Below are 25,609 nucleotides of genomic sequence, written 5' to 3' on the forward strand. Positions count from 1 at the left end.
AGGCTACATAGTATTTCATTGCATATGTACACTACATTTTCTTTATCCATTGATGAACACTTAGGTTGTTTCCATACCTTGGCTATTGTGAACAATGCTTCAGTGAACATGAGAGTACAGATATCTCTTCAACATACTAATTTCAATTTCTTTGGATTTTTGATTTGCATTTCCCTAATGACTAAAGATGTTGGGCAATTTTTCATGTGCTTATTGGCTATTTGTGTATCTTCCCTTGTGAAATGTGTATTCAGATCTTTCGTAATTTTCAATTAGATTATTTGTCTTTTTATTATTTAGTTAAGAGTTCTATATATATATCCTAGATATAAGTCTCTTATCAATTTATGATTTAGAAATATTTTCTCCTTTGAATTGTCATTTAACTTTATTGATGGTGTTCTTTAAGGCACTAAAGTTTTAACGTTTGATGAAATCCAATTAACCTATTTTTCCTTTTATTGTTTGTGGTTTGGGGGTTATATCTAAGAAACCACTGCCTAACCCAAAGCCATGAAAACTTTCTCCTATGTTTTCTTCTAAGAGTTTTATAGTTTTATGTCTTACATTTAGGTCTTTGATACAATTTGAGTTAATTTCTCTGTAAGGTGTGAGGGAACAGTCCAATTTCATTCTTTTGCATGTAGATATCCAGTTATCTCAGAACCATATGTTGAAAAGATTATGCATTCCATGATGAATTATCTTGGTAACTTTGTTGAAAATTAATTAACTATAAATGTAAAGGTTCATTTCTGGACTCTATTCTGGTCCACTGATTTATATGTCTGTCCTCATGCTGGTGCCACAGTCTTAATACCCACATGGAATTTTAATTCACTTACTACAAATGAAGCTAATGACATCAAATTAATACCATTTACACTCATTGCCTCTCAACAACACAAGTACTATGTAGTAGAAAGCCTTGTTATTTATATGTAATTCATTATTAAAGTCTTCTTGTGTCATATGTATATAAGGTAAAAGTCTACTTTATGATAAAAATAAAATTCTTTATTATTCAGGGAGGAAAATTAAAATCTGTAACAATGCATTTCTAAATTAAGAATATTTATTTATTTATTTTTGAGCTAGGAACTCATTCTGTTGCCCAGGCTAAAGTGTAGTGGCATCATCATAGCTCACTGCAACCTCAAACTCTTGGGCTCAAGTGATTCATCCTCCTGCTCTAGCCTCCTGAGTAGCTGGAACTACAAGCACACACTACCACACCCAGCTAATTTTTTTTTTTTTTTTTTTTTTGAGATGAGGGTGGGGGACATGGGGGTGTCTCACTATTGCCCAGGTTGGTCTTGAACTCCTGGCCTCAAGTGATCTTCACCTTGGCCTCCCAAGGTGCTAAGACTACAGAAGTGAGTCATAAGAATATACTTTTAAAAATTCAGCTATAACATCATTTAGAAGGAAACCATTAAGAAATTATTTGTCAAATATTACAAATTAAGCACATCAATCTATGTAAAGTGGTTTTATTTCGTACTTCCTTTGCAAGCTGTCTATTCTCAGCCTTCTTTTTAACAAATAAGTGAGAATTTACATTACCAAATCAGAGAGATCCTCTTATAATAATTCTCTTTAGAAAGCACATGTTTATTTCAACATTAATACTTGAAATACTCAGAAACACTTAGATAACTTCTCTTTTGCAATTGCCTTCAGCTACAAATAATGTCATTGCTTTACAGATCCTTCTTTTCTAATTCAGCCATTCATTAAGCACAGCTACTCTCTGACAAATTCAGTGGTAGGCCCTAAAATAAAGAGATGAATTCAATACTTTTCCTATTTTAAGGTATGCACAGTTTAGCCAGGAAAATAAGCAAGTAAATAGATACTGAAAATGAATGTGATAAATGCTTTGCCAGACATGTTCACAGGAAGAGAAAGAACTAGAAAAGAGACACCTAACCTGAATTTGACTACCCAGATTGAATAATCACCTGGCTTACAACATTTGGCTTCAAATTACTTTTGGTAGTTTTAACAAATCAATTTTCCCCCTTCACAGGACAAAGATTGGCCATAAGAAAGGTCATTTATAAAGAAAAAAAAAAATGCATCATGGGCTCTAAAGTCAGTTCCTGGAAACCTAGAATAACTTTTGAGCAATAAAGGATACGTGTATCACCAACAAAGATGACTGAAGGAGTCAATATTCATTTAGATTTATGACACATATGCATGTTAATATACCAATCTCATTTCCGTTAGTCATGCTTCACATATTGCTCCATTCATTATATACAAAAATTGGTTACAATATTTGAAGTGATAATTACCAGCAGAAATTAGGACTCTTTTATTAAGATATTTACTATATTTCTGATATTTCAAATTTCAAGCAAAGTGATCCATGTGTATATATGCTATCATCAGTAAAAATTTTCACAAGCAAGAAAACTGCAGTCTTTTAAAATGTCTTATTAAAATTCCCTTGTTTATAATATGAAGAATAAGGGAAGCAGCTCCAATTCAACCGAAATGAACTGATATTTAACTGATATTCTTTTCTTATGATGATGATTATCATAGGACATTATAAACATACCTCTTAAAAGGAAATATTTCATGCTACATTAGGCAAAGGCAGGCATGTAAATATAAAGTGCTTTTGAAAACAGAACACCAAAAGACCTAGAAACAAATGCCACTAGCATATTTTGAATTTTATATACATAATCTATAACTCTAATATTTGCTTTTGAAATTGAGGCTTTTTTAAAAAAATCAGGAATCTCACTAATTATCTCACTTACAATTAATTTTAGTTAAATATAATTTTCATTATATTTTTCCTTCATAGTGATTGTGGATCTCTTCTATAATATTTACAGCCAGGAAAAAAATTTTTTTTAAAAATCCCAAAGCAAAATTTTATTAAGTATTTACTGTAGTAACTACCAAATTGTCATAAAAATTTTCCTACAAAAAGTATGACAAGTATTAAATTGATGAAGATTTTAACTGCCACGAGAATAGAAGCAATGAGGCTGAGGAAGTTAATGTATAAAACAAAATTTTCAATTTATCTCCAATAAAACTGGAGTTAGATATATAGATTTTTCACTTTCTTAGATACTTTAAGATTGTCCAATGGTGCTACTTTGGATAGATATTCACTGTAAACATTTAAAGCTGGCTTATTTCTAGCAAATAACAAAAAGATAATTGTATAAATGAATACAAATTAATGCTCTGGAAATGTGACATCTAATCACATATTCAAGAGGTCCAGCAGGTATATAAAAATTTTAGAGTTGCTTATCTTTAAAATCTATAAAATGGAAGGTCCATCTCCTTTATAACATATGGTTTCTCTCTATAGGACAAAGTTCTTTTTGAAAAAAACTACTTGCTAGTAAATTGTTAGGCAAAGGAAATTCTATCAGTATTGCTTAATAGTCTCCTCATAGACAACCTGAAAATAATTCAAATTATATAAGTCAAACAGGAAATCATGGCACCTGGATTTCTAACAATGGAAGAGAAATTACATGTGTAAGTCAAGTCTTATTTTGAACATTTTCTTGCCCTCTCACTCCAAAGGGTAATCCTGGACTTCCTCTGGAGTATATCTTATGTTCTTCTCCTAAAACACATAGTTATGATTTGTACTTTTTCAAGCCGAGGTTACTTAATGCTATATATCTTCCCTGAAATACAAACTTAATTTTCCTTTGTACAGTCTGTCTTTGTTTTGGAGGAGAAAATGTTCTCTTGCATACCTACAGTCATTTCAAATGCTTAACTAGGAGTTTCCTTTCTCAGCTTCTTCTGGAATTGCTCAAATCACATTTTTTTCTTCACTAGATTTTTTTCAAAACTCAATCCCAGCAAACATTTGGCTTTGATTTCTATGCTTTCAATTACTTAAAATTTGTGGACATTTGACTTTTGCAGCATCAAGATTCTAGAAAATTATTCTATAATCTGGAATAATTCCATAATTATTCTCTCCAAAATATGAAAAGATTCCTTCCTGGCCTTCATCTAAATGGATACCGTATCTCTGGATACTGCAGGCTAAAACTCTGCTGGCATTTTAAATAATTCTATTTTGTAGTCTAAGTACAAATATAGTTTGTTTTCCTTGGTCACTCATAGGATTACCCAGCATTATTCTTTTCCAAAGTACCTTCTTTCCTCTTGCTTCCTTCATCACTTTCCATCAAGTGTCCATGTTCAGTATTAATTCTCCCACTGCCCTCCCTCCACCTACACACATTAGCTGTAAAATAGATGTAAAGCTTGGTGTAAGTCCAAAAATTTTATGATCAAAATATATACTTAGCAAATTGTTTGGCTAAATCTTTCATGTATGATGAAAGATTATTACCACAATTCATTAGCAAATTATAGACTTTGAAATGTAGGCAGACAAATATTTGGCCCTGTATCAATCAATTTGGACCAGCTGGGTAGAAATTCACACAATCCCAGGAAACCTGGGAAGTGAGGTGCTCTTTCATTTTTCATTCACTTGAAACATTAAAGAAAAATTATCATTCTATAAAAATGTCCACTTTTCAAGATTTTAGCAGAGCTCTTTTAGAATGGGTTTTATTGCCAGTCTATTACTACTTTAGTGACCAATAAACTAATCATTTTTCTTGCAATTGATTGTGGAAGAATAGTGCTTAATACACACAGGGACACTCTAATACTTAACCATTATAATCCAGTTTAAAAAGTTAAATATTTAGTAATGGTTCTACTGCCCTAAAAGGGAGGGGGGTTCTATACACATTAAATAAGCCTAGAAACTAATTTTGCAGTTATTCATGATAAATAATATCATTAACATTCTTTCTCTGAGCCTCCCTAGCCTAGTGAGGTGACCCTGTACAAAGATTCTGACTGATCCTCAGTCTGTCTGTTTTGGTTAAGCTACAAGGCTGTATATAGGGACAGCTGCACTTTGGGAGCAACTTAAAACAAATTTCATCTTAGTGGCATCTAATCCAGTGCTTGGTACAAGATGCATGGAAAAGTCAGTGTCAAAATTAAACAATGCCGGCTTTGCAATGAGCAGATGCTTTTGCCTTGCAGCTGTAAAACCTTAGAACAATCCAGTACTCTACTGTCTGGTCACGCAATGACCACAAAGCAAGGAATACATTTTGTCATTTATACAAAATGTTTGCTATAAGCTTTTAAAGTCTGTTTTCTTTAAAAAAAAAAAAAAAAAAAAAAAAAGTTAAAAAAATAGTAACACGAGTATATTCAGAGTAATAGAGCACTATATTGAGCAGTATGATTTTTTAAAAGTATATTTACCACACTAAATATATTTAAAAAAGAATAACTTTTTTACTGTATAACACTGAGTCATACACAAGACACATTAGACAAAAGAAAAATTACCACAACCTGATGTTTTAAGATGTTGTAACCAAATATACTGTGGCATGTAAGGATAAACATGTAAATAATTTTCAACATGCAGGCCTTGTCTTGGTCCTGCTTATGTTTATGAGCACTTTATATTCATTTACTCATCCTTTTATTTAATTCCTCGTGTTTTTGTTCATTTTATGGCTGGAGGATACTTAAATGTTAAAATACTTCTCAACTTAAGTAATGTACTTACAAGTCTATGAGGAAACTGCAGCCTTTCCCAACCCATACCCTACAGGAGAGAACCTCATCTCTGGCACTGAAGAATCTAGGAGTTAATATTTTAATACTGAAAAAACTCCCTCATGAGGAACAAGGCTCCAACCACTGTCTATGAAACCAAAGAACCAACTCCACCCTAAGTGAATTCATGGTCATCATCAATCCACCTCTGCTAATTGAGGTTCTGGCTTTAAAGATAGATTTTTATTGTACCTACAAGAAAGAATCTAGTAACTTTTATTTTATTATAAATACTATACTGCAAAAACCAATTTTTTTCAGCTAGTTTTTTTCTTAATCTTTCAAATTTTTTCTTGAAATATTTTTCTCTCCAAGGATATCAATTCATTAACACCTCAATGCTCATAAATTTCATTGGCTATTTCGCTGGTTGATGGTTTGGGAATTCCCCTTATATCCCACCTTACAACTTATACTTCAATGAGCAAGTCCCAAAATTATGAGCCCATTAATATAAATTAAATTTTATTTTAAATATCAAAGAAAGCATGCTACCCTCTTCAATTAAAAGTCTTTGGGAAATAAAAGTATTTTTGTGGTTGCTTTTGCATTTCTGTATTTTATTTTCTAAGAACATAATTAAAACATTGACATAAAAAGCATATTGGGGCATTATGCCATTTTAAATATAAATTCTAAACATTCATTTGAAGAGATGAGCTAAAACTTAGAAAAGACTATGAAACATCTGCTATTATCATTATGTATTGTTAGTATGATTTTGTTGTATTCTTTGCTAATAGATATGATTAAAATGAACTTGAATAACCCTGTCAATAATATATGGCATCAAACAAAAGTAAATCATGCCACTAAAATAAATCACAAGTATTAAACTTAGAACTATAAAAACAAATAAGTGATGTATATGCCTAAATTTGATCTCTTGTATCTTAACCCACACAGCTTACAATAAGAACTAATTATTTTATAGTGTCAGTATCCCAAATTACAGTACTGTACATGAACAGCTTTAAGGACAAGAAATAACTATAAATTTATACAAACTGGATTGGTTTATATTTTCTAGTTATCACCTAATAATTTTGGTTAATAACCAGAGATGCTAACAGAACTATGTGAAAATATTTTGTTTGGAAATGTATTCCATTCAAGGTTATTAATTACACAATTCCAATTCACATTTAATGTACTTTATTACATTACATATTTTTATAGGACTATGTAGAGATTTGCAAAAATGACTGGCTAAAATAAATCATTCTCTTTTAAGTGCATTTTATCCCTCCAGGTTCACTGAATACAGCAATATATCTTTAAAGTATATATTTTACTCAAAAAATACATAAATAAGTCACAAACCAAAAGCTAACAGATGTGTGACTTCTAATTAGTTATAATAATCTCTGCTTCAATGCCATTAGAATGAGCCTTTCTTTTCTTTTGAAAACTAAAAAAGCTTTTGAATTTTAAACTGTCAGGGTGCTTCAAAGTCAATGTACAAAATCTGCTTTGATTAAAATTTTAGACATCTACAGTGATAACTTTATGAAAGGAAAATATTAAATTATAATTATCCTAAACAGACACAGTCTTGTGAAACTAACCCTACATTCATGTTAAAACACAAAGAGTTGAATATAATGAATTTGATTCATCCTCGGACACAAAGCTTCACCACAGTAAACTCAGTCAACTGTTGCTCTTGCGCCTATATTCACAGTGCTTAAATAGCGCACTTTAAAACAAAAAAAACTCCAATTGGCTTTTCATATATCCACCCTCCCCAAAAATAACGCACTTGAAAAACTCAAATGATATGAAAGGCTTCAAGGCCTCTTTTCTCCCTTTCATACCCCTTTTTTTTTATTTCTGTTTGCAGTAATCTGCCTTTCTCTTTCTCTTTCTCATTGCTACAGAGCAAGCGAGGAGGCTCAGAGCTTTGAAAAGGGGGCTCAGTGTGTAATGGGTCCACTAGAATTAATTTACTTGCACCAAATCCATTGAGCACAGAGGGTTTTTCCCCCCACTCCTCTCCCTCTCTTCTCAAATCATTTGGAGTCGAACGCAGCCCCCAGCCTTTGTAATTCTAGTAAAGCACTTAAAGTGCACAGTAGGTGTTCATGAGGACCATCTGGTCAAAAGCAAAACAAGCTGCTGATTTTGCCTTTGAATAGAATGAAGCAAGTGTGAATTAGTCTCTTCAATTAGCACTATTACAACCTGTCAAGTGCATATTGTAAAACAGGATTATTACAGTATTGGTCACCAGTGCAATTATTTACTCTCTGCCTTTTCTTGCATATAAAAAAATGTCTTGTGTTTATTAGTTTCTGATAACTGAACATAATTTCCCTTAACTCAGGCATTTCAAAACTACAAGCACACAAATCATATATTATGAAACATGGCGGGCTAAGATGTTAGGATACATATATCTTAAGTAACAAAGGTCTAAAACACAGTCCTTTATTCTTAACAAAATTTCATTGTTTCTATCCTCTTGAAATGCAGGTGAACAAATATACTTATACGGGCTGAGAAAGATTTCCAATCCAAATTATTCTAAAATACTTTGCCAGGAGGAAAAAGATTTGTCCGTTAAAAATGATTGCATTATAAATATTACTTAAATTTGTTTCTGAAGGGGATAATTTATTAAAAGTCACAGAAAACCTCAACATTTATAAAATGATCATTAGTGATTTGTTCATTTGAAGTGGAATGATTTCAACTGATATCAGTTTTAAAAATGCAACTTGAACTAATATGTATATTTAAAAGAAACTCATAATCTCCTTTTATGAAAGCTGAATAAAGGCTTGAATTCATTGCCCAGTTGCTTAAAAAATTATATATCTCATTCTTGCTAAGATGCCGTTTATGGTTTCAAATAAAAAAAATCAAACTATGATATATGCTAATTAAAATTGGTTCATTCTAATTGATCTAATATATGTCATTAATCTTGCAGTAAAAACAAACCACTTAAACTTTTAATTAAATAAGCACACAACTTAATTTACCCTCTTGCATATGCACATTCTCAGCTACTCTACTCTTTCTTCAGTTCTGTGCCAGCATCCCCCCACTCTCCCCAAACTGGAAAACAAACCAAACAAAAAAACATCCAATACTTAAAACATTTACAGAAAGGGCATATTAGTTAAGAAGTATAGTCAATCCACTACTAGAAAATCACTCATTAGCACCATCTGTAAAAGACTACATATTTTAATTACTGTTACTAACCACCAGCATTAAAGGAGAATAGTACAAAATATACATTAGTCAAGCAAGTTAAGAAAGTAACAAGTAGAAAAATAGAGACCCAACACACAAAAACTGATATGAGGTTCAAATTTTTAGAATCAGAGCTAACTTCATGATTTCACAATTATTTGGCTAAGATTATTTTTAAGGACTTATGTATTTAGTTCAATTCTTGATGCTAATTCAAACTCTATTGGTTTCCTACTTAATCACTAGTTTGCACAACATGGTACTAATAGTGAAATGTTTTACTACTCCCTGCAAGATATATCTTTATAGGTTGTCAATTTTCCCCTTTCATTCCCATTAAGAACTAAATCAACATTAATAAGAACATTGAGAATTCTGGGGTAAAGTGAAACTTGGGAGAGGATTTGAATAATTCCAATAGCTATTCATCGTGCTTCTTGTTGTAATAGATAAGTAATGCTCTATGATTCCACACTAAAAATACTTAGGTTTCTTACCATCATTATCCTGGGTCATGTGTATATTCCTTAAATTTGTATGACATCTACAAAGAAAAGTAGATATTTTGCCTAACAGAAGCTTTTGCAATAGTAAGATGGATAACAAAGAATCAGTTTCCTAGAAAAGTTGGCTTGATTTCAGGGACTTTATATCCTTTTCCACACCTGGGTTTAGGATTTGCTGAAAGCAAATCAATCTTTTATTCCCCTGAATTTAACCCATCCCAAGTGCATTTGTAACCACAGATCTTTAATAGTATTAGACAGAATTACTAGAACCTGTACAATTAACTTTAAAAATCTGAATTCTCAGTGTCAAAAATTAATTAAAATTAGGTAAGCCTATTTAAATTTTCAAAGAAATTAACTATTTTAAAGTGTGACAAGTAGCTAACTTAACCCAAAAAAGGTGGAAAAAACAGACTATCACAAAATTATTGTCATATTATTTGATAATTTTTACAAGCTGTTTTTTCATAATAGAAAAGAGAAAGGATTTTTCTCATGATCACTCGCAACTCTCACCATTCTGACCTTTTATACCATCAGTGCCTTCTCCTCAAGTAGGATAATGTAAGTGGAAGGATTTGTAAAGAGCTTAAAACAAAAACAAAACCCCTCAATAACTAACTAGCTTAAATTAAAATCTAGAGCACCCAAAGGACACAGTCATGCATTGTGAGGCAGCAGACCACAGAGCCAGAATGAACAAAACACTTGTATAACTATCGATTTATCACCAATGACTTGCATGACCATATGTCACTGAAGAGTTTATCTGAAATTCCAACTGCATCTTAGTTCTTGTTTCTAATTCAGTATTTTTTAAAAAATGGATTTTGTATAATTAAAAGTTGAAATCATAAACATGCCTTTTTCAATCCTATTTCATTTACTAGAAATTTCCCTCTAGGGGAAAAATATTGCAAAAGCTTTCTTTTAAAAACACAAAGGTTTCAAAAATTAAATAAAAATATATAATATTGGAAAAAAGATCAGGGATTTTTGTTTTATTTTTATAAAATTTCTTCCTTTCCCTCAATTATACTATTCAGAATTCATTCTTGGACGTATTAATAATGAAAAGAGATTTCTGAAACTGGTGAGAGAGATTAATTTACAATATAGGATATTTAGCAGCATTAAGCTTACACATTAATTTTGAAAAACTAGCATTTATACAATAAAACTGCAAAATTGTTTCACAATTATAATTTTATCTCAGTGCAAACTCACTTCAATCATGCAACAAGAAAAAATGCACATACTTAAGTGTCACTGTGGATTGCATGGCTGTAGATAGGAGCACCTTGTCCTTCTCCTGAAACCACCCCCATCACCACAGGTATTCCACAATTTGAAGCAGAAAAGTCATAGGACTAAGCCTAGAGAGTGTCTATGTGTACCTGTCTACTCACAGAAAAGCAACTGACATTATTAACAACTGTCATTTATTTTTTCTTGGCAAACTAGCATTTCAAAGTACTATTTTAAATTAGCTTTAAAAGGGGGAAAAAAGGAAGAAGAAATAAAATTCTTGTTATAATGTCTTTGCAAAAAATTTCTGGAACATTTTTCAAACAATATTTAGAAAATGGTATGAAAAAGATTTACTGTTTTCAAGTCCTTGAAGCTTAAGATATATTTGATAATCAAAATAGCAGGCCATGGAGAACAGTTTCAGCCAACTGTGGCGTACAATGGCACATTTACAGAATTTTAAATATTTCTTTTAATAATTGATGTAGTCATTTTGAATCATTCTGCATAGGATATCAGGTGTGAGCAGATTGCATTAACGCTGCTTAAACATTTCAACTTGTCAGTATGGCCAACTCGATTTCGGAAATATTTGCAGTATTTTCCCATCGAAACAGTAATAAAGGCAAAATAAATATATGCCACTACTTTATAATCACCGCACATTAATGAATATTTTATGTCTTTTTAAATCTCCCTGTTTAATTTTAAAGGGTGAAATTAAGTCTCCTCCCCGCAATATGCCAATTATCTGCAAATCAAACAATAACTTGGCCATTATGCTCCTTTTTGTTAATATAAGAGAAGCTAATTTGAAAACACTGAATGGTATTTTTAGGCTACCTGCTTAATAGTCCTTTCTGCCCTCTTGTGGGAGAAAGTTGAAACACACCACAATTATAGAAACTGGCAATGTAAGGGAAGAAAAGCAAAATTTTGGCTATAAATATCAATCAGAAAGAAAAAGAAAGTCTGTATTTATCCATCATGCATTATACTATTCTTCAATTCAAAAATTTAATCAAGAATAGAATGAATTTACCTCTTATCTTTGCTTTGTGGATTAAATTGGAATTATTCTAAATTAAATTGTCTTATTCAATTATACTCACATATATAATTTAGCTTTTACTACCATGAAGATCCTATAATAACTCCAAGATAGAACCATAGCAAAACATTATTTCTACTGTAAAAACAAAAATTATTCTTCAAAGAATTAAAATGTTAAATTTAGGGAATAAAATATCCATTAAGGATGTTAAAAACAAAACATCAATTTACACATATTTAAAATCCTGAAAAAAATCCAGAAAAAAAAAAATCAAATAACCCAAACCTATGATTCAATTTAGAAGTCAGATTAGAAAAAATTTTAAAGACTTTAGTTACTAGTCAACAAACTATTCAAGTGATCAGTGAAGAAAATAAACTTAAAGCAATGAGTTATTTATGCCAAATTCAGATGTTGAAATTCCTTGACAAAATATGAAAAAAGGAAACCATTAACAGTCTAGCCATTACTGAAACAATTCACATACTTCTGGAAAAAAAAATGATTAGGGTAAAGGTGACTTGTTCTTTCAAGATGACATTAGCAATTTTTTTAAGCAATGTAGTCTAAGAAAAAAATTGAAATAATCCAAGATTAAGCATGATTAATTTTCTCTGAAAAGATTAGTAGACAAATGATTGTTGCCTTCATAATATAAGGGGTAATATCACATAGTCACCATTTCAATGTTTCTAACACAAGTCCTGTCATAGCCTTAAACACTGTTTTTGCCCATGGAGATAAATTACTAGCTTTTAGGTGGGTGGGGCCCAAGGCATACCAAGAAGATACATTTTCTTTCTTGGGGGAGGTTCTTTTTTGAAACAGTGGCCCTGGTTAGCCCTGTTGAAGAAAATATTGACACTATCCACTCTTCTCAGGTAATCTAAGCTAAATGACAATTTCCAACAGCATTTTAAGCATACTGCCCAAGGCTGGGATTGATTTGCTTAAGAAAAGTCTCCTCAAATTCCCTTTAGAAACAGGCAGACTACACAATATAAATAATATATTTGAGAGTGACCTTTCAAATAAATTATAAGCATCCTCCAAAATTAATACTGTCAACAATGTCCAAATTAATATTTTGAATAATTACTATAAAACTATGAAATATATTACATAATGATGAGTTATTTTTAAGCAGAGTTTTAAGTTGACTAGTTTAAGAATTATCAAGCGCTCCCATTTACAACATCTGTCTTTCTAGGTCAAGTCATTTAGTATATCTACAGTAATCACTGATGCTCCAGTTAATTAAAATTAAGAACCCAATAATGAAACATAAAGAGAGTTTCCACTCAGAACAGATAAGCCCTCTTTAACAGGGTCAACATTAGCTATAATGAGCTACCTTTATTCCCTAGCTGTGAGACATAACTCACCTCTTGAATAGTACTGCTTCCTGAGAAGTTCAGGTTGTACTCCCGCTGGACTTCTCGGTGGGTGATGATCAGCATGAAGTTTTGATTTAATGACTCCTGCAGGGCACTGAAAGGGTTGAAAGAAAAACAGGGAACTCAGAGATGAACAAGTTCTAGCTTGCTTTACAGCTGGCTGCAAAAACCCCAGGAGTACCCTAACCTCCACACAGGCATGTCCAGGCCCAATGTTATCATATTTTCAGCTCCTAAAGGCAAGAGAGCATGCTGAGACAACCAAGGGGAGCTAACCTGTTAACTCCTTCTCTACCAAGGTGTTTTTAAACTTCAATTCTAAATACTTTGCATACCTAAGAATTTTCCACAAGTCATATGCTATTGTCTGCATATGAATTTCCTCCAAGACAACCAATCATCAATTATATCAAATGCTAACCATGCTACTAAAATATATACTCAAAGACTCTGGTTCAATTCCAAGTGAAATGGCTGTTCTGGAATAACGGAAGTATGAAACTAGTGTTTATGCTCATGAATGTGGCACAAGAATAGAAATATGGTTTCCAACGAAATTCAGAAATTCTATTGAATTCAAAAATTCTATTAAAATCTATACAACTTCAGTTGCTATACCAAAATTCCTTTAAAATAATTGTGGTTTCACTTAGGACTCAATAATATACAGAATTCAGAAATTAGAGAATTCAGAGCAACATTTTTTAACCCTATGACAAAGTTCTACAATGTTAGAAACCTGTCAGAACCATGAAGAGTATATGAAATTGGCCACACAAATTAAGAAACATAAGTCATGGTTCTATTTTTATGTCAATAATAAGAAACACTATTTTCATCAGTATTGAAAATAAAAGTCTATCACTACTAGTCTGAATAATCTGTACTGCCTTCCTGTAATTTTGCCATGCCATAGGAAATGGCGTCAAGAAAAAATTTTGGGTGTGCTACACAGTTCTGGCCTTTATCACTCTTCCTTTGCCAATCTGTAACTATGTGATAAATATATAAACAACATGAAGATTAAAATTAGGCAACTAATCTGTCTGTCCTGTTGTCTCCCACAGAGTTCACAGGTTAATTACAAACTAAAAACACCTGGGAAGTACCACTGTATATCATGAAATACTACTGATTAAAATCAAAGGAAATTATACCCAACTAAAATAGAGTTTCTTGAAGCAAGGACCTTTGTCATTATATCCTTAGCACTTAAGCATAATGTCTGGTATACTGCAAATAAATATTTATTGAATAATGAATAAACTGTGAATTTTCAGAAGTCAAGAGTCTTATTCATCTTTGCATCTCACGCAGCAATGTTACATTCTGAAAAACTACCATGGGAGTTAAGATTTTGATTCATTTACTTATCAACATTAACTCAATGTCTTGCATCATTCCAGGTGCTAAGGAAACCAACCCAAATAATACACAATTCTTATACATGAAAAACTCATAGTCTAACAGGGGTAGACAAATATATAAACAATTATAGTATAATGTAGTAAGTACAAATGAGAAACTGAAAAAAAACAAAAGTACAATGGACACTGAGAAGAAAGTGCTTAACTCTGCCTCAGTGAGAGGGGACAAGAATCAGGGGAAAGCTTCAGAGGAAAAAATATGTAAGTTGAAATATAAGGGTTAAATAGGACCTAGAGTTTATCACTAGGGAGAAATAAAATTTTTGTTTTGTTTTATTTGGGGAAGGGAAATGGGTGGCACTTTTTAGACAAGAAAATAACAAGTGGAAGAACATGACATGTTCACGCACTTATTGAGCACCTACCTATGTTCATGACACTGTTCTAGTTGCTAGGGATACAGCGGTGAACAAGAAAAACATGGTCCCTGCTTTCATGAGACTTATATTCTAGTAAAGGAGACAAACAATGATCAGGTAAATGAATAAGTAATTTTAGAGACTATTAAGTGCTGTGAAGAAGATAAAACAGGATTATAAAATAAAAGGTAACAGAGGGGCATGGTGAAGGGAATTACTTTCAACAGAATAGTTGGGGAAGATATCTTGGAGAAAGTGACACATATAAATTGAGGCTAGTATGACAACAAAGAGATAATAGAGGTCTGATTATGTAGGTCCTTGTAGTAATTGCAAAGGAAAGCCACTGGAGGGTTTTATAACAGGAAATGGTAAGATCTGCCTTGTATACTCATTTATACAAGATTACTCTGGCTGCTCTGGAAACAGTGAGCAAAGACTGGAGGTAGGGAAAGCAGATAGACTAGCCCAGGCTAGAAGGGATGGTAGTTTGGACTACAGTGGTAGAGGCAGAAATGGTGAGGAGTTGTCAAGTTCAGAGTATATTTTAGAGGTGGAACTCAGACAACTTACTGATGGAGTATGAGAGAATAACATAATCCCAAGGTTTATGAACTGAGTAAATAGAAGGATGGAATTACATTTAACAATGAAAAGTAGAATAGGAATGGGATGAGTAGGGAAACTGGAAGTGAAGTTTTGGATATGTTAAAGTTTGAAATGCCTATTAGACATCCAAAAAGAAATGTCGGCCAGGCACACCTGTAATCCCAGCACTTTGGGAGGCTGAAGAGGGAGGATCGCTTAAGGCCAGGAGTTTGAGATCAGTCTGAGCAACATAGTGAGATCTTATCTCTACAAAAGATTTAAAAAAAAAAAAAAAAAGCTGAGTATGGTGGTGCATACATGCCTATAGTGCCAGCTACTCGGGAGGCTGAGGCAGGAGGATTGCTTTCACCCAGGAGTTTGAGGTTGCAGTGAGCCATGATGACGCCATTGCACTCTAGCCTGGGCAACAGAGTGAGACCTTATCTCAAAAAACAAAAAACAAACAAAAACAACTTTTTTTTAATTTTTAAAAAATTAAAAAGAAAAAAAGTCATGTACAGTCAAATATGAGTCAAAGGTCATGTAAGAGAGCTTAGAGCAGGAGAGTTGATAACACATAGTCAGTATTTAGACTTTGTGGCCAAAAGAAATCACCTAGGAAAACAGGTGACCTAGAGAAAAGGAGAGAGGCCAAGATGGAGCCCCGGGGCATTCCAATCATTTGAAATCAAGCAAAGGAAGAGTCAGTTTAAAGGAGGTTGATAAATGATCAGTGAGAGAAAAGAAAAATCAAGAAAGTCTACTATAAGGAAGCCTAAAGAAATAACTTTTTCAACCAGAAGGGCAGGATCAATTATGACAAATGCTACTGAAACATTAAAGGCAATAAAGTAAAGCTCAGTGTGACTACAGTGAAGGGTGTGTGAGAGAAGTGTATTGGGAAATGACACTCAACCAATAGGATGGGTCAATGTTCAATATATGTATAGTAAATTAATTTGGGGTCAGAAGTGGCAAGTAATGGAAAGCCTAGTTGAAGTATCAAGGCCCTTCATAAGGAGACCTATTTTACAACTATTCTCCAAATTTAGCTTTTGCTCTAGAGCTTGGCTGACATTCCCTTATGTCAAAAACATTGCACCGTTCACTTCAATCTCTGTTCATGTTGTTCTCATCCTCCATTCCTTTGCCCCCCCCCTCCAAATACCATACAGCTTTCAGACCACCATTCAGGCCTACCACTTATATGTACTATTGAGCTCTTCTTCTCCTCTGTATTCTTATATCACATATTTCAATACTTAATTATAGCATGTCTTGTATAGTTTGCTTTGTTTCATGTGTGGATGCCCTGAATCAAAGACTATAAGCTTTTTGAGGGCAAATATCTGATTATTCATCAGTACATCCCTTGGCAACTAGCACACCTAGATGGTGATTCAATTCAATCCTATAAGACTTAAATAGTTCTACATATTCTGAACTGCATAAAAATCTACTGATTCCCATTTTTTGAGCCTACATGTGAAATATCATTTTATTCATAAAACTGTGGTTCAGAAAGATCAACTGTCCAAGGTCATAAAGCTATAGAGAAATGGAACCTACCTTCTAACCTATATTTGATTCCATGTTCTTTACACCTTAGCATCCTATCTCCTAAGAGAATAGGCTACTTGGGAAACACAAAGATGAGTAAGACTCCTGCCTGCTAAAATTTCACCATTCATTCATTCATTCTTAATTGATTCCTATTATTTGTAATAATATAGGAATAAAAGACATAATCACTGACCTCAAGACTATTCAGAGAGGTTCAAACAATTAGATGTAAAGATTGGGAAGAAGGGAGAATATGTGGAAGTACTATGAGGAAGACCGGATAATGATTTGATAAACATATACGGAGGATGATTTCACACAGAGAACAATCTGAACAGAAATGGAGATTGGAGAATATAAGGAAAGATGTAGAAAGCAAAGAGGAAGCAGTAAAGGGGATGTGAAGAAGGGTTTGTAATAGAGAAAACCTGAAAAATGTTAAGGACCTACATTATGGAGGGCTTCAAATACTAGGCTAAAGAGCTCAGAGTTTTAGAAGTCCTGATTATTATACAGATCCTCCTTTATCTTTACATATGAATCTATGTATATGTTTAATATATTTAGTGCTTGCCTTTATGCAATTTCTTAGATGTTTCTTGATCTTGACTAGCAGACTTATGCAACAACTTTGCAGACAGGTTTGCCAAGACTAGCACTGACTACTTTAGAAGAACACCAATTTAGTCTAGGTTTGTTAATACAATTCCTGGATAGCTGTGGAAGAAGGTAAGTTGGCAAGAAAAGTATTTATGGCTTTAAACTGCCTGGAAATCATAAAGCCATATTTGAATCCCTGTTCCACTACTTTCTAGTTTGACCTTGACAAGTCAATCATTCATTCTTTCAACAGTATTTACTGTGTGTCAACCATATACAAGACCGTATTTTAAGCACTTGACTACTCTGCACATTCTCAGGAAAAGAATAATAATCCTTTCTTCATAGAGCTATTTTTAAATTTTTAAAAAGCCAAGTGGGATTTTTTTTTTTTGAGAGAATCTCAGTGCAAGTGGGAATTTTTATTGAACATAAGTTGTAAGGTGACCTATTACAACTTACTGAAAATAGAACAATTTTTAGGGATAATCTATACCTTAAAATTTTACAATGACAGTGAAACTTCAACAAAAGGATCTATGGTACTTTTGTGACAGTTATTTTTCATGTTTTAATTCTGTTTCCCTACAGGAGTCCACAGAGAATAAAATCTTTTTTGATCACTGAACATAACTGCATATTGTGCCTAATGTTATCCAGACTAATACAGTTATTGGTACTCAGAAAACAGTACTCCAAAATGAAAGCCTCAGAAGCAGCCTTCCAAAACTGAAGCAAATTTTTTCTCTGACCTTCTCCTGTTCTCTCAGTCCCATTCTCCCGAGGCTAGCCATAGAAACTAGAATCCCTCTTCCCCAAGGTGAGTCATAAAAACAAGAACCTCTTTTCCTGAAGGCCAGCCATCAAACCTAAAATTATTCTGTGTAAAAACTGGCCATAAAGAAATTATCTGACTATAATTTGACTATAGGTCATAAGACCCACCCACCCCCATTCCAGAGAGGGCCCTGCCCCACACCCAGAAGGAAGGAATATGTGCTCAGAAAGGCCAAAAATGATCTAGACAGATAAGCTTTGCTGGGTTTCCCCACTCAGTCTATTAGCATTAGATCATACCCTCTGTGTCCAATCTTATTTCTACACGGCTATCTACAATTTGTTGATCCTGAGTATAAAAATGGACAATTTTCACTGTATCTCTGGATCTTTATTGTGAAGGCTCCAATGTATACATATTAAATAAATTTGTATACCTTTTCTCCTATTGATCAGTCTGCCTCATGTCAGTGATTTTCCGCAAAACCTTAGGGGGCCAAGGGCATTGGTCCCTGCATAGTGTTTTTTGTTTGTTTCTTTGTTTTTTGAGGCAGAGTCTTGCTCTGTTGCCTAGGGTAGAGTGCCTGGGCATAAGCTAGCTCACAGCAACCTCAAACTCCTGGGCTCAAGTGATCCTCCTGCCTCAGCCTCCCAAGTAGCTGGGACTAGAGGCACGTGCCATCACACCCAGCTAATTTTTTTTCTATTTTTAGTTGCCCGGCTAATTTTTTCTATTAGTATTTTTAGTAGAGACAGGGTTTCACTCTTGCTCAGGCTGGTCTCGAACTCCTGACCTCAAGTGATCCTCCCACCTCGGCCTCCCAGAGTACTAGGATTACAGGCATGAGCCACTGCACCCAGCCTATTTGTTTTGTTTTTTTAAACACAGGTCTTGTTTGGGACTGATTTACCATATTCATGCTCCTCATGAGAATAGTTTGTTTAGAGGAGTCTGCTGAGAGTATTATCTTTGACATCAGACTCTAGCGTGACTCGTTCACTTAGCCATTAATAGTAATGGCTAGCCTTTAACAAATGCTACTATGTATCAGACATTAAGAGATTCATGCTAACTTTATGAAGTTATTATATTATCATCATTTCCATTTTACAGATAAGGAAACTGATATTAAGTTATTTGCTTAATGTCACACAAAAATTAAACAGCAGTGACCCAGGTCTAACTTTGAGATTACACTCTTATGATTTACTCTCCAGGTACGAAGGAAGTGAACTCAGTAAGATCACATTTCTACCTTTCTTGGGTTTACTGAGGGATGGGCAAATAAGCAAACTTAAAATTCACCTATGGTACCATGTGCTAAGACCTCTAATACTGATTTTTTCCTAAGATGCTATGGAAACACAGAATACTTAAATTAGACCAAGGACACTTTCTACAGAAGCTGGCATGTAAACTGAGTGAGTTTCGTTTGTTCTGTGATGATTTGGGGAGGACAGGGTAATGGGGAAGTCTGTAAGAAATTTGCCATGGTGATCTACATAATTTGCAAAGACTTTATTGCTAAAATGTTATCTAGGCAAATTGATTCTAGCTGCTGAAGCTAATAATGAGTTGAGTGAGTCCGCATTTGCTGCATCCAGGAGTAATTTTCTCCCTAACAGTGCCGTCTCATTGTTGGTTAGGATAGTTAGCCATGGTTAAGCCATCTGTGAGCAGTCTCTCTTTTAACTTCAAGATGCAAAGTCATTGTGACTTTAACTTTTGATATTGAGAGTCTAAGGATGATTGTCAATCAAAACAGTTGAGAAATAATGAAACTTTTCTAATGACATGTTTCTCTTCAATTAGAGGGAGAATAAAAGTGTAAGCAAATGTTGAAACTTTTTAAAAGCAGTTTGAATTTTAACTCAAAGCAAGAAATGGTTTTGGTAGAACATATATTCTCTCCTCACTGGTTTTTATTTTTTTCTCCATTATGATTTTTCTCTCAATTGAAATATTTGCATTTGTCAACACGGACATGGTTTGGTTTTCTACAAACAGAAAAGGGACATTAAAACTAGCAGTCCTTGCTCTACCCTCAGATATAGACTGAAATTAATCTTTAAAATGTAATCAGAATAATATACATTGTCTCTAGACTCTGAACCAGTGGCTATTTGCAATAAAATAAAATAAAAATGCATTATTAAGCACCTATTAGGCAAAGTGCTAGATGTTTTCACATATATCACCTCCTAACTCCCCTAACTAGTTTACTGATTTTAAAATTTGGGTGGGGGGATTATAACAGAGGGAGCCATAAAAATATATACAGATAACCATTTCCCTAAAGTCCTCAGTACTATAACTAAGCATTAATACCTAAGCCACTAACACAGTTCTAGAAATAGTTCAAGTAAAACTCCTTTTCTCTCCTCTCTTTTTCTACAAGTGTTGGGCTTCCAAAACTCTTTCATTAGCAAAATGTCCATCCGTCTATGCCTGGTGAGACTCATTCCAATTTAACTATGAATATTTATCATGAACAGAGAAGTTATCTGTGAAATACCTGCCTTCTAATGAGTACCAATGCAATTTTAATCTACCAGCTTAGTTTATATATTTTGCATTCCTTTCCACATTTTTTTAAAAGAGGAAAGTCATGTATAGCAAATTTTAACAAACAGACCCCAATAAATAAATTTGAAGCTCTAAATCAGGCATTTTTTTACATGCAAACGTACACAGCCATATATTATTAGCTTCCACATGTCAAGTATTGATAAAATCAGCAACAATACCAAGAATAAATTTAACAGGTTTTATTGTTTATTTCACATTCAAAGAATACTTCAGCAACCCACATATGAGAAAGCACAGGGCTGTTTTAATACATATGACATAGTAATTTTTCAAGGTTAACTTAAGGCTGAATTATGGAAATATTTAATAAAACGGGTGTTTTGAACCAAGAATAATAATAGTCATTTAAAGATTTCCACTCTAGCAATTCCTTGAATCCAGAATTCCCTCTTAAAGTCTTCGGGGGAGAGATTTGGCCAGGCTAACCCATAACCCATCTATTAAAACATTAATAGTACTAGGGCAAGCACTCACTATTTACAAAGTATAAAAACATCAAAATTAAACCACAAGATTAGGAAAGATAAATTCATACTTGGGCTTCAGGGCTGTTATGGATTATTATATATGTGTCCTCCCCCAAAATTCATATATTGAAGCCCTAACCCCCAATGTGATAACATTTGGAAAAAGGGAATTTGGGAGGTTTAAGTTTAGATGAGGTAATGACGATGGGGCCCCCATGATGGGATTAGTGTCCTTATAAAAAGAAGAAGAGAGACAAGAGCTTTTTTACTCTTTCTGCCATGTGAGGACACAGCAAGAAGGCGGGCCAAGCCCAGATGAGGGTCCTTGCCAGAAACTGAATCTGCCAGAACCTTAATCTCAAGAACTGAGAAATAAATGTCTGTTGTTGAAGCCACCCATTCTATGGTATTTTATTAGAGCAGCCAAGTTGACTGACATAAAGGCTTTTAGGGCCTCTGCATTCATAGCACTCAAGTAAACGGCTGCCGTCAGTTTAGCACAGGTTTTTAAACTGTACGTGTGCATACAGGTGTCTAATAAGCAGCCACTCCTTAAAAATCCATAGATTTTCAAAATTTCACTTATTAAAATCCATAGCAGAAAACAATATACATTTGTTACAACTCATAGACACTTAAGAACTGTATGTTTATTATATACAAATTATATCTCCATAAAAAAAGTTAACCATAAGAAAATGCTTTCATAAACTGATAGTGACCAATTTTGCAGTTTAAATGGTCTCCATATTCTTTTTTTTTTTTTTGAGACAGAGTCTCACTCTATTGCCTGGGCTCGAGTGAGTGCCATGGCATCAGCCTAGCTCAGAGCAACCTCAAACTCCTGGGCTCAAGCAATCCTACTGCCTCAGCCTCCCTAGTAGCTGGGACTATAGGCATGCGCCACCATGCCCGGCTAATTTTTTTTCAATATATATTTTTAGCTGTCCATATAATTTCTTTCTATTTTTAGTAGAGACGGGGTCTCGCTCTTGCTCAGGCTGGTCTCGAACTCCTGAGCTCAAACAATCTGCCCACCTCGGCCTCCCAGAGTGCTAGGATTACAGGCGTGAGCCACCACGCCCGGCCTAAATGGTCTCCATATTCTTAACGTCAAAAATACAACATACTTTTAACCAGTGTAAATGGGAACCATGGATTTGTTGCCATTGTTACTTAATAACACTATATGTCCACTGACACATTTGAGTCATAAGTAGTGAAATTATACTTCTCAAATCGATGGTATATGTGTAGTTAAGACAAGTAAAGTAGTAACATCAATACAGGGATTGAAAGTCTTGTTTCACTCATGCTATGTGTACATGCTATTTCTTTTCTTGCACTGGATATTTTAAACAAAAATCTCAATAAAGTTCATTTCCATAGATTTTATTTTTTAAATATGGCCTGATACTTAAGTAAAAACAGCAATTTATTTCAAATTACTGTAATTTTTTATTATAAAAATGTAATAATTTTTAAATGTCATACTGAATTTTATTAATCCTTTATAATTTATTATCTTTTCAAAGACCCTAAAATTTTTTCTCTCTTTTGTCTCTTTGGCAATATTTTGAGATCTACATTACTCTTATCCTTTTAGATACATCAAGATTTTAAATTAAAAAGCATGACACATGGCAATTTAAATTTCCATTCTAAACTTACAGAGTCATATGAGCTCTTGTCAACAAAAGACCAAATTTACTATAATTATGGATTATTTACACTAAAACAAAATAAGAAATCAATATGTAAATGTAATGTTTGTTGTAGCTAATACAGCCAGCAATGACAGATTAGGTTCAAACAGCAATCAGTTTGAAAATCTGGCACATATGTAAATGAGCTAGGGCCTTAATGTTTACATTTGATTGTATTTCATTCAGGATTTTTAAATTGTCTCAGGGACAGCATAAAAATAAAATCTTTCCACTATAAATATGGCTTGCGCTCTCATCATAACTGAAACTAGATTTTGCTCCTGTCCAGCTAAACTAACATATACTAATAATTCTGAGTTGGAGATTACATCATTCTTAATTAACACTCTGCTACAGTTGTTAACATCCTCCAAGACACCATGTTATCATCACCACAAGTTCTGTAACAATCTTAAAACCATGTTTAACGAAGGTTGGCCTCTTACTCTGCAGCTACTATTAATTGCTTTCTTTGCTGGCAATTAAATATGTCTAGATAAATAAACATTTGGTTTCACATAATTCCTAATAACATTTTTCATGATGATTTCAAAGTTCAGGCGGCCTTATGTCTATAATTACTGTTTAATCAATATAGTGATATTGGATTCAGCAAAATGTATTAACCAAAGTATGTAAGATTAATCAAAATGTGGTAATTAGTAGTGATAGTGATATATTGTGATCCATCAAGCAGTACATAGCAAAACTGTCAAAATATAATTCTATCCATCTAGACAATATATGAAAAAAGCAAAAAAACTATATTTACAGATATACTGATTTTTGTTTCATGAATTAGTGACCAAGTTTCTGACTATCCATTAAATCAACCATAGAGAATACCTGCAGTTCTTGTTCAAAGTGTGATGCTAACAAGCTAATCTCAGTGGTCATTGACCTATCAATAGATAGTAAACTATATAAATGGGTTTGGTACATCACTCCAATTAGATGTGTGGTGATCTTTATCAATGCTTTAATTGGGACAAGTTTCTTCTTTCATCCAGAATGTATAACTTTAAGAAAATGTCTTCTTAAAATGAGCCAAAGCTCATTTACAGACGGTGGCTCACGCCTGTGATCCTACCACTTTGGGAGACCAAGGCACTGATTGCTTGAGGCCAGGAGTTCAAGAACAGCCTAAGCAACATGGAAAGACCCCATCTCTACAAAAAATAGAAAAATTAGCCAGGCATCGTGGCATGCACCTATAGACCCAGCTATTTGGGAGGCTGAGGCAGGAGGACCGCTTGAGCCCAGGAGTTTGAGGTTGCAGTGAGTTATGATGATACCACTGCACTCTAGCCTGGGCAAAAGAGCAAGACCCTGTCTCTAAAATGAGCCAGTTTTAAGTGGTCTCTTAAGAAAAATTTACCAACTCAACATTTCCAAATTTTACTTTCACAAAATCGAATAATAATGCTCACTAGAATTATATCTAAGTTGAACAATAATCACAGTAATGTACTTGAAATACTGATTTTTATCAATCTCTTGAGAAATGTTACTTTAAGAAAGATACATCAAATCATATATTGTTCTGATTATAACACTGATAAAATATTTTTACAGGTAAATATTGAAGGAGTTCAGGAAATGTCACCTCAAAATAAGATGTTTGGGGATGTTGATTACTTTGAACTGAGGACACTTGGGAAACAGCTGACACAGACAGAGGTTTTTCTCTAAGCTCTGCTTATCTGCCTTAGACAGATCCTCCAAAAGGAACTCAATTGTCATGAATCCCCTCCCTAGGAATCTTATCAACCAGGGAAGATTAATAACTTGGATCCCAAGAGAAGAGACTGGAGCTTGACACCATGTCCAGACAATCACCTCTTCTTCTGAGGGCTGCTCTAAAACAATTTTTATTACTGAAGAGATCTGTTATCTGCATAAAAAAACAATCTTTATTCACCATGCATTTCCTTCCCTCACCCTCCCATATCTTGTGTCACCACCCCCCAGACAGAAGCCCCAAGGCCCTATTCCTCTCTATAGCCCAAGATGCTATATAAGCTTCAATCATCTGGCCATTCTTCAAGTCTCGTATGTTGTGGGACTCTCATGTGTATGCATGTAATTACATATGGTTTTTCTCCTGTTAATCTGTCTTATGTAAATTTGATTTGTAGCCCAGCCAAGGAACCTGAAAGGGTGAGGGAAGCCATTTTTCACTCTCCTACAATATCCTCCATGAAAAAAAAAAAAAAAAAAAATTACAACTGATCCATTCAGAACATTTACTTGCATATATATAGTTTTCAGAAAACTGTTAACTTAAAGGTCTCCTTTTCTGTCACATGGCTAAAACCTTAAAAATCACTAAAAAGCTATCATGAAGAAGACACACAAATAGAAAACCATTTCAAATGAAATTATAGCAAATTATTAGGAGATATTAAAACTTTTTTTTTCAGTTTGAAAATAAAAATACTTAGAAAAAAGAG

General features: G+C 33.6%; 1 protein-coding gene across 2 annotated transcripts in view; it reads right to left on the minus strand.

Annotated features, from left to right (window-relative positions):
• FAF1 (Fas associated factor 1) overlaps positions 1 to 25,609 on the minus strand; it is a 440,606-nt gene that overhangs the window by 232,077 nt on the left and 182,920 nt on the right. For both annotated transcript variants that reach the window (XM_069477930.1, XM_069477931.1), the window contains one exon: positions 13,068 to 13,173. In XM_069477930.1, coding sequence (XP_069334031.1) covers positions 13,068 to 13,173 — 106 coding nt within the window. The remainder of the gene's footprint in view (positions 1 to 13,067; positions 13,174 to 25,609) is intronic.

The sequence above is a fragment of the Eulemur rufifrons genome, chromosome 8 (assembly GCF_041146395.1).
Source record: "Eulemur rufifrons isolate Redbay chromosome 8, OSU_ERuf_1, whole genome shotgun sequence".
Lineage (NCBI taxonomy): Eukaryota > Metazoa > Chordata > Mammalia > Primates > Lemuridae > Eulemur > Eulemur rufifrons.